The sequence below is a fragment of the Calidris pugnax genome, unplaced genomic scaffold (genome assembly GCF_001431845.1).
Source record: "Calidris pugnax isolate Ruff unplaced genomic scaffold, ASM143184v1 scaffold15, whole genome shotgun sequence".
Taxonomy (NCBI): domain Eukaryota; kingdom Metazoa; phylum Chordata; class Aves; order Charadriiformes; family Scolopacidae; genus Calidris; species Calidris pugnax.
In genome coordinates this window covers 6,398,151-6,411,105 of record NW_015090774.1, presented here as the reverse complement: position 1 = coordinate 6,411,105, position 12,955 = coordinate 6,398,151, and the positions used below count along the sequence as shown (strand labels likewise).

Below are 12,955 nucleotides of genomic sequence, written 5' to 3'. Positions count from 1 at the left end.
ACATAAAGTGACCTCTTCCCAAACTTAGTTACAAATTCCAGAAACCTATAAAGTATTGCTGACAATTGTAATTACTTGCTTCTTCTTCTCTTCTACAAACCTGTCTCTTGAAAGTGAATAGTTGTGCAAGGTCTTGATTTGGGGGGCATGGGAAGGGGAAGGTAAATATGAAGCAGTGGACAGAAAAGTCAGCATTTTTAGTAACAGAGAATGGCATACATACTTTGTAACATGTAGAAAGACCAAAGATAATTAAATTAGAGATAATAAAAGATTGTGAAATTAAAACCAAGAAAACATAAAGGAATTCATAACTATTTCTTCAAAGAAAAATGTGTTGGCTGTTACCACAGTAGCTATCTGCCTACATTTGAGCTATTGCTGAGAGCCACAAACCAAAGGAAGCACAGCAAACTTCTATTTGTGCAAAGATATTACAGGAGGCTTTGGAGCTTACATTGGCATAGCAGACATAGGGAGAGTTTGGCAATATGAAAACCAAGTATGACATTACTAATTGCTGGGTGAAAGAAGCTCTCATGAAATTGAATTAAATAAATAAAATTAAATAAATAAAATTAGATTAATTCTTCTACTTATTTGCAAGGCTATATTTACACTCAGAACTTCCACAACTATAACAAAAATTGCAAAATTATGCCTTCATGATTAATGCCTCCTTCCAGCATTTGGTAGTTTTTTGTTTTTCTTTTCTGTACTATTTCAAATCCAGAAAGCAAACTGAAAAGTATCCCTGGAAAGTGCTTATTAATGCTGACAAAGGGGTGAAAGATCTTTTTTTTTCCCCCACATGAAAGAAGCATGTGGACAAGATGGGAGCTAGGGAGGCCTGGTAAATTCAAGATTAGTTTAAAACATGGGTACTCCTGTTTATATACTTCCTGATTTATACTAACAAAAATGATGGGGTGTAACTTACCAATTATTTTGTATCTTAGAGCTCCATTATTGCCAGCATCCATATCGATAGCCCGGGTAACATAAATGACAGAAGGCTGTTGGTTCTCTGGGATATGGATCTCAGAGGTGGGAAGAAGAAACGTGGGAGAGTGATCATTTTCATCCAGCACTGTGCAGATAACTGTCACTGTGCTCGACAGTGATGGGGTTCCACTGTCTCGAACCAAAACTAAGATTAATAAAAAGAAAGCGAATTTCATCCATTTGTTGTGGGTGCAACAATATATGTTCCTTAATAGCAGAATAGGAGAGTTATTTGTGCTATGCAAAAAGCATATGCTCTTCTGTACCTGAAAATCTTATCCCTTCCACCTTATTTAGATGGCATGAAAAAAAAGTAAGACTGGCAGTAACACCAGACCCATTGTCATTTCACATTTTACAGGCACTCACAGATACTTCACGCTGTTACCTTTAATACTGAAAACCTCCTCGGTTTCCCTGTCCAGTGATGCAGTTGTTATGAGCTCTCCACTGTCCAGGTTCATCTTGAATTTCTCATAACCAGTTCCTGGTAAGATTTCATACCGAAGCAAGGAATTCAGTCCTTAAAAGGAGAGTGGAAACCTTAGTAAAACAGCCACTCTCCTCACATTCAGGTCTACAGATTTGTCTCTTTCTTCTTCTCCCCTCTGGGAAATAGGTTATGAATTAAATTATTATTTTTAATGCAGTGAGTAACAGCTTCTTAATTAGCATAAAAGATCCAAATTTAAACTTTGGATCTTCAAAATCCTTGTCCAGATGCTGCTTTGTGCCCAAGTTTTCCAGCCACTCGAAGTGAACCCAGCAACTTTTCTAGGTACTCAGGGCATGTCTCCAAACAAGCTGACATATCAACATGGTACAATAGAGCATTAACTTAGACCGTGGAATCCACGTGTTTGTCTTTTGATCTCTCTGAGGTAGTTAATTTCTCAACAGGATGTCAGGCAGAGTACCGAGCTGCTCTGGTTCTCCACTTAACTTCACTAGAACCAATGCGAGTATCTCTACACAGTACCACACTGAACAGTACAACATTCAGAGAAAACACCCAATTCTTGGCATGCCCACAAATTCTAAATATTCATAATAGTGAGCAGGCAGGTGCCTAAGTCCCATCAGGGCTCACAGGGCAGCCATCTCCTAGTTGCCTTCAACAGAATAGCCAATTTGGTGGACATTCCCACAGCACATCTCAGGCCTTTTAGACTACTCCCTCTTGTAGCCAGACTCTGAAATGCTACTGCTTGGCTTTATAAAGTTGTGCAGGATTTCCAGAAGGGAAGGTTAAAGAATTTCTTTCTGTCCACATTTTTATGAATGCCAATTCCATTCAGTTCCTAATCAGGCATACTATTTGTATATAGTAGAGGGATATTAACCTTCCTGTCTTTCTCTAGAAAATAGGCTAAAACTGTACAGGCTTTTAAAAACCTTCCTTTCAAACTTGCCTGCCTGAGTTGAACAAGAAATGTGACTCCACAATCTTGCCTATTATGGTTATAAAATAATTTCTTTCACATTTCTTCTAGTTTCAACACCCTCCTGAGGAAAGTATAATGTCATCTCCATCACACTTATATTATTAACTTTAATGAGTTTAATTCTACATTATACTTGAAGGGTTTGTCCTATTGTGCTTTCTTTTTTTTTTTTTTTGCAATTTTTTCTAAGTTTCATTCAATCATTCTGTGTTTTTCTAACCAATAATTGGTCTTTTAGTAGGGTAGGGACAGTTGACACACCTGGAAAACTACAGCACTCCTCGTCATACGAAAACTGCTATTCAGAGTCAAACACTGCCTGCCTGTTCTCATCTGCTGCAGTTGAAAACAGGACAATCTGCACTGGAGTTTATGGAGAAACACCACTGTGAGAGAAGAAACAGATCCTACACTTTTTAACATCCATGACTTCCTTTGTTTGCCTTTGAATAGCTTTGCTAAGTAGTTGACAACACTGCTGAAATTTGATTAAGAGAATTATTACTGTACATGCATTTGCTCCTAAAGTCGAGGGACATATTCACATAATACACAGCAGTAGGAAAAATGAGTTACAAAAATCCTTTCAGCTTTCCAGAAGAATGGAGAAAAATCACAGCAGTAAGGGCAATCAAGGAGAATGCCTTGAAAGTTTAAGGTTACCAACACACACTATCTGAACCGCCCATATTAGATACCATTCAACTACATTTAAAAAGATATTCACAGCTCTGCCTGCATTTATCTATACTTAACAATGCTACAGATGGAAAAAAAGACACATGACACTGCAGGGCTGATATTAACTATTAACCTTTGGTCTCCTGCAACTGAACTACTTCAACTCAGTGCCTTCACTGGCAGATTTCACAATGGACATTTTTTACAGACAGTACTGGAAAAACATACAGGTGCCATGCAAGTTGACTACTCACACGGTGTTGAAACAAAAACTTTCAATTCTTAGAGGGCACAGATATGGGACACCTTCATTACACTTATTTACCAAGCATTTACTGCTTGCTTTCTCATATTTGTCTGCTAGGAGCATTCACCTAGCAGTAGGAGAAAGCTGCACAGCCTGTCCAAGAGAAGAGTGTGATGACTCTAGACATTCACGCACCATGGCACAGCAGGTGACACGTTTGCACTTGATCCAACCTGTTGGTTAATTATTCAGTAGTGCTAGTCACATTTTGGGGGCTGAAATTACAAACTGAAATAAGAAACAAACTATTATTCCTGCACGTTATGAGCTGGAGGAGGAGCTAAGCCCCTTCCTTGCCACTGCTCCCCTTTCCCTGCAGGCCAAATGGCAGGTTGGACACGTTGTGCCTGAGCTGCAGCCAAGGAAGAGCTCCAGCCCCTTTTCCTGTTCCCCCACCACAGCACAGGCAGCCCCTGTGCTCCCACAGCTTCTTGGAAGCAGCAGCCATGGTATTACACTGTGGATATGTCTAGTGCCAACACCAGTGAAGAGCAATGGGAACAAATGTCTCCACTTCCCCAAATCTAAGCTCAAGTCTCATCTTTGTAATACTAGTATTGCTAAAACCATGATAATCTATGAATATGAGCAAGACAAAATCTCTGGTGAATGGCAGAGAGCCCTGTCTTGTAACTAAGCCAGCCAGTCCTTATTAACCTTCTGAGATTTTTCTTGTAAGGCTGCAGGCATAACTACTGCACCTCAGAGATGCACGTCAGCTTAATAGCAGACCTCGACAAATGTGAGTTCAGTTCATTCAGAGCTTCTGCAAAGATGCATCTTAAGACAAACCCCTGACCTATCTTAAATATCCTGTATCTTTCCTGTGTGTTGTATGCTTTCCCGCATCCATAGGATAAGACATCCACATTGAGATCCACAAGAAAGAAAATCATTACAAGGAAAAATTTTAGTAGCAATTCACAAAACAAACAAACAAACAAAACCAGAAAAGGCATTTCAAGCTGGAAGTTGAAAGCTTGGATCTTGCGTCAAACACAAATAAGGTGATGGCTGCTTTCTATCCCTCTTCCCTTACAGGGAATGAAGTAAAAAGACAAATAAAACAAAAGGTTGATGATGGCCGATACTGTCAGTAAAAAGGATTCCTCCCTGTGGTCAGTCAGGGAACATATGAACTGAAAAAAAAAAAAAAAAGCTGCGATGGGAAGAAAGTCCTCCACTGAGACTGTGCAAATATTACAGGATAGGGGTTGCAATGTAAAGAACGAATAAAAATAAAGAAAAAAATATGATGTAGAAAATAAAGAACAGCATGAAAGGAGTCTTCTTATTCAAAAGTTCTGTTCCAAAAATGTAAGAAGAGTAGCATTATGTTTATATGACTCCTACCTAAATCCTGTATTCTTACATTATGAGTATCACTTCAGTATTTGTTTGGGACAATGCTGTTACGCAGACATGACATGAGGCCAAATCAGGCAAATGTGAGAAAAAGACCCACAAGTAGGACTGGAAAATGTACTTTTGAAAAAAAAAAGAAAAAAAAGCAGGAAGGAACCATCAACCACAATAGTGCTCCTGCCCAAAGCGTCTGCACAGGCAGGACTACACTGTGCCACCCAGTACACTTGGAATGTCTTTCCTCTCCACCCTGCCAAGCCACCCCTGCTCCCTCCTTCTAATGGCTCCCAATATTTCCCTTCTGCTGTATTTCCCACAATACATGCAATAAATAAATATAAAGGATGGAGAAAGGACAGAGAGGAATTCAAGCACATTCCCACTTCTTTTCTCTATTATCTTGCAAATTTTTACTTCAAATACTGCTCAGTTGTCATGAAGATTTTCATAAACAGGGCTACCCACCCAGTCCTAACTTCTAAATACTTTACATGCTTGTGGGAAAATGTCTCTCCTATACAGCACTTCTGAAAATGTCTCTCCTATACAGCACTTCTGAAAATGTCTCTCCTATACAGCACTTCTGAAAATGTCTCTCCTCTACAGCACTTCTATTGAGCTCACGTCAGCCTTTTGTAATCAATATGTGCTCTACATTAAAATGACAAATCTTACTGAACACAGGAAATTATTTTGCTAAAAAGATCTATTGTTTTATCTATTTTTTTGGATAGCACCACTTTAAACAATTCTTAAGATGTGCAGAAAGTGTACCCAAAGTAAAAAGAAAGTCATTCACAAAGTCGAGATAAACTTTGGGCCAATTGCAGCAGTATTGTAATATTTAATTCTCTTTCCAGATTTTATTTTTACCACAGACTCTGTGTAACTGCTTCATGTTACACCAACTGCATGCACTGTGCGTGGTCTCTCCAGCACCCAGACTACCTGCAACATGGAATGCATTTCAATAGAGCAGGTAGTTGAAAACCTGGAGGAAATTTTTTGTTGCTTAGCAAAGCCACTTCCACGTTTAGTCCTTACCTGTGATTCAAAGAGCACATGAACCACCCCTTCTTACTCGTCCATTCCGTGTATGTTTGAAAAGCAAATGCATTAACATTCTCATGTATGTAAAAAACTATTTGTAATCCGGAGCAGATTCCACAATCCCTTCGCAGCTCAACTAGCTGGAAAATCTTGGATAAGAGTGCCCCTCTTTGGTCAGAAAAGATTAGTGCATATTTGCTGCTCCTGTTTAGTGAACAGGTTTAAAACTATTCAAAACGCTCTGATTAAGAGCAAAAAAAAGTTCAAATATTAACTTTGATTGAGTTGAACATTGTTTGCTGATTTAGAACCAGAGAGGGCTGTCTATCTTCACATGAAAGCTACAGTACATTGAGCCACTCTGCACCATGCAAGCACATATTTTACACTTAATATATCAGTCAGAGATGAAGCTACCCCAGTGTGCAAGTCAGAATACCTCCAGGCCTTGAATAAAGGTTGAGGGTCTGAAGAAAAAGCCGTTTTGAAACTCAGAACTCATACATCACCTTGGGAAAAGCACAACACCTGTACCCGCAAGCACAACAGGCAGCAAGATTTGATCAATCTACTGTGGTCCACAATGAAATTAAGAGCAAAAGGAGAGAAATTACCTGCATCTCTGTCCACAGCTTCCACCTTAACAACAAATTCCCCTGGATCTTGGTTTTCACGAACTGCAGTCTCATAGAGTTGCTTCAGAAATATTGGTGTCTCATCATTCACATCAAGAACAATGATGGTTAGAACCTGCGTGGCAGAGAGAGCTGGGCTGCCATCATCAAGAGCTACGACTGTCAAACTGTAGCGATCCTGAATCTCACGGTCCAGAAGCTGGGCTGTAGTTAAGAGTCCTATTTTAAAGAAAGAAGGTATTAAAAAATGTATTCTGGTCCAGGTTAGGATCCCAGTTGTTCCAGCACTCACAGCTTCAATGTAGCATCACCATGCACGCTGTGCCCTGGCTGAAGGCTTCCAGACTTTGGAGTCAATCATTACCTGTGATTCCCTTTAGAGTGCTAATTGGCCCAGAAATAATCATTTTGACACTAAGGGAAACTGGGATTCATGGAATATTCAAGTGAAGTTCAGGGATTCCTTTTTATTTAACTCTGGGTTTAACTTTTTAACTTTAATATTTGTCTTCTTTTGCACCTAAGTTATGCAATTAGGAGCTTTACAAATCAGTATCAGCTGTATCACACAGTGGATTAAAAATCCGAATAAGAACCAGAAAATACTGCAACTATTAGGGTGAGATTTGGATTTGTGTGCAGATGGTATAAGAGCTACAGAACTCATTGAGGAGCCAGAGAATTTCAGGGGGCTGAAGAATGAAATTCATCAGCACTTTGAGCTTCCACTGAACATGTTCCACCCACAGTGTAATGCACATTCCATGATCTTGACTTTGCCTTTCTTTGTGTGTACATGTAGCAACATATGTGTGCGCACAGGCTTCAAGTACACACCGTGCAAAAATCAGAATGAAGTATTTCACTGCACACGCTTTCTCCCCGCACTCTTTTATGTGCTATTGGAAGGGGCTCCAGTGCATCTACACAACACAGTAATAGTGTCAAGCAGAAATTTTTGAGCTGAGTCTCACTGAGCTTCCCTACTGCATGTAGTACTGCCATGCTCACGTGGTGCTCTGCCCAAGGTAATCCCCCCTGAGGACAATAAGTAGCTGGGTAGAGTACCATAATGGGGTATTTCAGTGTTGCACTGTATACACTCCTGAATACTACTGTGAGAAGCACAATACAAGAAACTCCAGAGAACAGAAGTTACAGTACCTGTGATTTTATCCAATACAAATGCTTTGTTTTCATTGCCTGAAAGAATGTGATATGTAACTTCTCCATTTCTTCCCTCATCAGGATCCTTTGCAATTATGCGGTGCACAAAGAATCCCACCTCCACATCCTCCACGACATAGGAAAGAGATGAAGATGTAAAACTGGGACTGTTGTCATTGATATCTAGAACAACAATTTTCACAGCCAGGGAATCAAGCCTGCGATCAGTCAGATTTATTGCCTGGTCTGCTGCAGACACTGTAAGGATCACAGAGTGAGTAATCTCCCTGTCTAGTGGAAAAGCTGTGGTCAAGGTGCCATATGAAGGGTGAATAAGAAATGGATTTTCATCCACGTTACTCATTTCTAGGGAATATTGTATTTTGCTGTTCAGAAAACTGCCATCTCCATCTTTTGCATTGAATGTGTAAACCAGAGTGCCAACAGGTACATTTTCCTCTATACCAATCACTACAAAGTCATCTTGAAAATACGGAGAATGATCATTCTGATCTTCCACATCGATACTTAGGAAGACAGTGTTATTCTGTGGAGGATTATTATTATAATCCTTTATAATAACTTGCAAAAGGAAGTGCGAAGCTGTTTCATAGTCAAGTTCCTTGGAAAGAAAAAGGTCTCCTGTGAAGCTATCTATTTCAAAATGAACATCATCATCTTCTTTAGCGATACTGAAATGCAGTTTCCTGTTAGTTGTTAGATGATTATCAGGCCACTTCAGAGAATTCAACACTTGTGCAGGTTTACTATTTTCAAGTACTACAAAGTGCTTGAAATCTTGAGAGAAGACAGATCCTCCACTGGGAAGTGGGATTACCTGCAACAAAAGCACAAAGACTGCAATATTTTCCCATTGTTATTATGAGTAGTGTAATGACAATTGTTTCCCTTAACTGAAAGTATGTTTATTATTTGTGACTATATTTACCCTAAGTATGCCTGAAAGCCACAAAACAAAGTCAACATGCTCCATAAGAGTTCAAATGGTCCTTGGCCAGTCATTCCATAATTCTATCTTTCATTCCCATGTAAAAAAAAAAAAAAAGGACAAGACTGTCTCTCACCCTCTGAATCACAGGGGTTCAGAGACAGACGACCAGAATACTGCTCTCCCTGCTCCTACTCTGAAGCACTTCAACTGTCTTTCTACACAGGACAGCATCACAGGGAGAGATGTGACAAAGAAAGCACTGTACATTATGCTGTTTGCTAAACACAAACAGATAGCCCTGGTTTTTTGAGGGGTGTTTATGTCCTTACAGGGTATCAGTCATTAGGGATTGCTGCAGTGTTCCAAGTTAATGCTTTAAACTGAAAGAATCTCTTTAACTGTGGGAACTGCATTTGCCTTGTCTTGACTGAAGCTTTTTTTTCCCAAGCTATCTAAAATTAACCTTCTTTTGGGTGACATGAAAATAGCAGTCCCAGTGACATTCAGCCTCTGATAAAGGAGCGCAGAGGCAGCCTGGACAAAGCAGCCCCACCGCGGCTCGATGAACAGCAGGTGGCTGGCTGTGCAAAGAACACACGCTGGATTTCACACTCCCATGCAGAGCAGCCCTGTATAAACCAGCACAAAGGAATGAGCTATCCTTATACTGGGTTACAGAAACAGAATTTAGAAAAGAGAGTAACGCAGTGGAGAAAAGAATTATCTACTCTCTCCCTGACTTTCAGTCTCTCCTGATATTTGCTTTTAAATCTGCCTACCTGGCTTTTTCCCTTCTCTTTTCCAGTGTTCATAATGACTTCCTATTAAAGCACCAACATCGATTTGCAAGGAGCCCAGAATGCTGTTGTGTATTCTTAACAAGTCAAAATGAGCCTGCCCTCTCATTTACTCCCTCAACAGAAAAATGGCTGAAGAAAATTACCATGAGACAAAGTGCTTGTAATTTTGAACTTCTTCCTTTCCCTAGCTTCTCTTAAAATTGTTTTTTCAAAGGAACTATGAATCTAACATAGCTGTTCTATCCATACAAAATAAATAAGTACCTGGATGTAAACAGCAGTATGTCCTTGAAGTGAAGGCATCCCCTGGTCCCTGGCTGTGACCATCATTCTGTAGTCTGATCTCTCAGCATGTGACAGAGACTGGGTTGTTCTTAACTCCCCGCTGACAGCATCAATCTGGAAGTATCCTGTGTCCTCTTCTATGGGGAAAAAAATGGGTATGAGTTATTGCAGATCTCTTCAGCTTGCCTCCATAATACTGAACATTGTAATTAACACTGAGTAACAGCAGAACCCAGAGGAAAGTGAACCTGCTGCACTCATTTGGATCTCTCTGGCTCATTTAGTTCACTTCTTCCTTCATCGAGTACGTAGTTATTATAAACCACTTACTCTGGATTTAGAAAGCTACAGAGGGGAATTCTATGGAGTACTAAAGTAACTGCTCAATTTTGTACCAACGTTACTCACACCAATGCCGTGTGCATCAGGAGAGCAGCAAGCACCCCAGGATTGGCACTACCACTTCCAACCTAAGTTGGCAGGCAGGGCCAGAGAAAGAATTAAATTTTAGTGTCTGAACTGGCACGAGGGGTCAAGTAATTGATGCTAGATACACAGCTGGCTCATGTCCCTCGCAGACTATGGGTCAGCATAGAGCCCTATCTACCCCTCAGACACCGCAGCTGCAGAGACGCTGCCTACCTTGCCTATGCTCTGAACCAGGAGCTAACTGGGGCTCGACAAAATCTTACAGTAAATTGCTGCAGAGCAACATGTGAATATTGGAAATTATGCATACATCCTTCATCAATGACTGGCCACATGCTAATAACAAGCAACTTCTAATTAAAATTACTATTTGCAGCTACATCATATTACATTTATTCTAGAATTCCAAAGAAAAATTCTACGACAGAAAAGTAAATGGCTCTTTGTGATTTAGAATCACAGAATCGTTCAGGTTGGAAAAGACCCTTAACATCAGCAAGTCCAACTGCAAACCTAGCACTGCTAAGTCCACCACTAAGCCATGTTCCTAAGTGTCACATCTATACATCTTTTAAACGCCTCCAGGGATGGTGATTTAACCACTTCCCTGGCAGCCTGTTCCAGTGTTTGACAACCCTCTCAGCGAAGAATTTTTTCCTAATTTGCAATCTAAACCTCCCCTGGCGCAACCTGAGGCCGTTTCCTCTCATCCTGTCACTTTTTACCTGGGAAAAGAGACTGATACCCACCTCCCCCATTTTCATGGAATGCAATACAAATTACTCTCCAATTTTTAGTAAAATGGGAAAGTATCTATTACTTCGTATACCTTACCAAAAACTGAGAAAATCTAATTTTTCATAACTACTTCTCTCTTAAAATACTATGCAAACAACTTCTTGCTATGTGAAGTTTTAATAAGGTGTGCTAGTGAGTTAAACAAAGTCATGCATCTTAACAGCTGCTATTCTAATAAGCAACTGTGGTAAAAATCAATTTAATGCAGAAGTAGTATACAAAATACCCATAAAGAATTATATTTCCATAGGCATCTAAGTGAGCATGAAGCTGTTTATGTTCTCCAAATCTGCACATACAAATTTTAGTTAGCAGCACATATAGATGTATGTTTTTGTATCCAATTACCACACCTGCAACTGTAAAATATTTGCACTTGTAGAATTTGAAAAAAACACTGAGCAGGATAGTTAGAAAACAGGCTTTTCACAATCAACAAATAGGAGTTTTTTCCAATATTGTTCTGCTATTTTTGACTGACTAGGTTTCTAATGCTCCACGAGCCCCTTTTGGGTTGACTTTTGCAGTCTGGAACGTAATGAGGAAATTGCCAACAAAAGGAAACAATATGTAGAGACAATTATATTGAATGAGACAGTCCTGCGTTCTGCATTTTTCATGATCGTTTCAAAATATTAATGCTGCTATATTACTGTTTTAATAAATAGCTGTTGGTTACTTTCCTGGTTAAGGTCCCAACAGTATGTCTACATTCACAGATATGCTATTTTTTTCCATATATGTCCATATTGTTCATGACACAAAATCCCAGCTAAGCAAAAGGCAGAGGAGATATGAAAAACAGAACACATAATGTGAATTGCATGCATATATATTTAATGTTTTGCTAAAACTTACATTTAAAATAACTGCTAGGTAGAACTAACAAAAAAAAGAAAAGAAAACAGAAGTGCACAAAACTATTCACTTCATTTTTCTATCAAAATGGAGATAGTTACCAAACTGAACCAAAAATAAAAATTATTTTTAAAAAAATAAATCAGAGAACAAAAACATTGCAAGTACATAATCGCAATCTGAGCATGAGGCTATGAGGATTCACCCTCGCTCCAGCTGTGATGAGGATAGTCAGCACCTCTTAGCAGAAAGACCAATACTTCTTTTTCTGTTTCAAGAGGTCGAACATAGATAGCTAAGCTCAACTGAAATAGGTGTCAGTCCACAGAGCTTCTGAAGGGTAGAAGCTTATTTGGTAAGAGAAAGAAATACTCAAAATCTACATTTTTGAATAAAAGAGAGCTGGTCAGAAAAGAAATTACCAATAGCATTATTTACTAGAGACTACAATTCCACTAAAATCCAAATATTGCATCAAGCAGTCAGTTTTGAGCATATTTTGGTGGCAATAAAAGTAACAGAAAAGTCTGATAATGTTGGAAAGTGATATTGTATAAAACCAAAACCTCTTGGGACTTCCATTTTGAAAGCGTTTCTTATTTTCATCTTTCTTATCTGGCACTGCACTACAAAGACAGTCAAAACGGAAACATCTTACTTCTATTTTTCTGGCATTTTTATCAGTCTATTTTTAATTTATTCATGGACAATTTCAAAGTGTAGCCATTTGATTCCAGATCAGAAAAAACTTCAAGGAAAAAAAACCTTATGAAATGGATTTCCCTTCATCTACAGACAGACTAATCAAACTTTTATACTACATTTTGTAGTTAAAGCAATTTCTTCATTTTCTGAATTTCAAAAGCCTAGATAAAGACATATCTTGCTTTTCAACTGATTTAATAGATGACATGTACTAAGAGAAGAGATAGACCACTTTTGAATACTTTTGTCCAAGATTACTGAGGGCAAGTGCATGTGAGTGACAGCTTGCTCAATTTCTAAATACGCTCCAAATCCTCCTCCTCATTCTTTCAGAAGTTCAAAATAAAGAATAAGGAAAAAGGTGGTTTTAAGTTTTATGCTCAAAGAACATGTCGGTCTTCGCACAAAAAGCTCCCTGCACTTCCAGAAACATTTGCTCAACTTTCATCTCTGCAGGTCACCTGAATTAGGCA

The 12,955-nt window shown here is 39.1% G+C and overlaps 1 protein-coding gene across 1 annotated transcript in view; it reads right to left on the bottom strand.

Annotated features, from left to right (window-relative positions):
* Positions 1–12,955, bottom strand: part of DCHS2 (dachsous cadherin-related 2) — a 118,478-nt gene that overhangs the window by 24,750 nt on the left and 80,773 nt on the right. The window contains exons 9-13 of the mRNA XM_014943042.1: positions 9,672–9,829; positions 7,653–8,493; positions 6,468–6,707; positions 1,394–1,528; positions 941–1,150 (exon numbers count right to left, since the gene is read on the bottom strand). Coding sequence (XP_014798528.1) covers positions 941–1,150; positions 1,394–1,528; positions 6,468–6,707; positions 7,653–8,493; positions 9,672–9,829 — 1,584 coding nt within the window. The remainder of the gene's footprint in view (positions 1–940; positions 1,151–1,393; positions 1,529–6,467; positions 6,708–7,652; positions 8,494–9,671; positions 9,830–12,955) is intronic.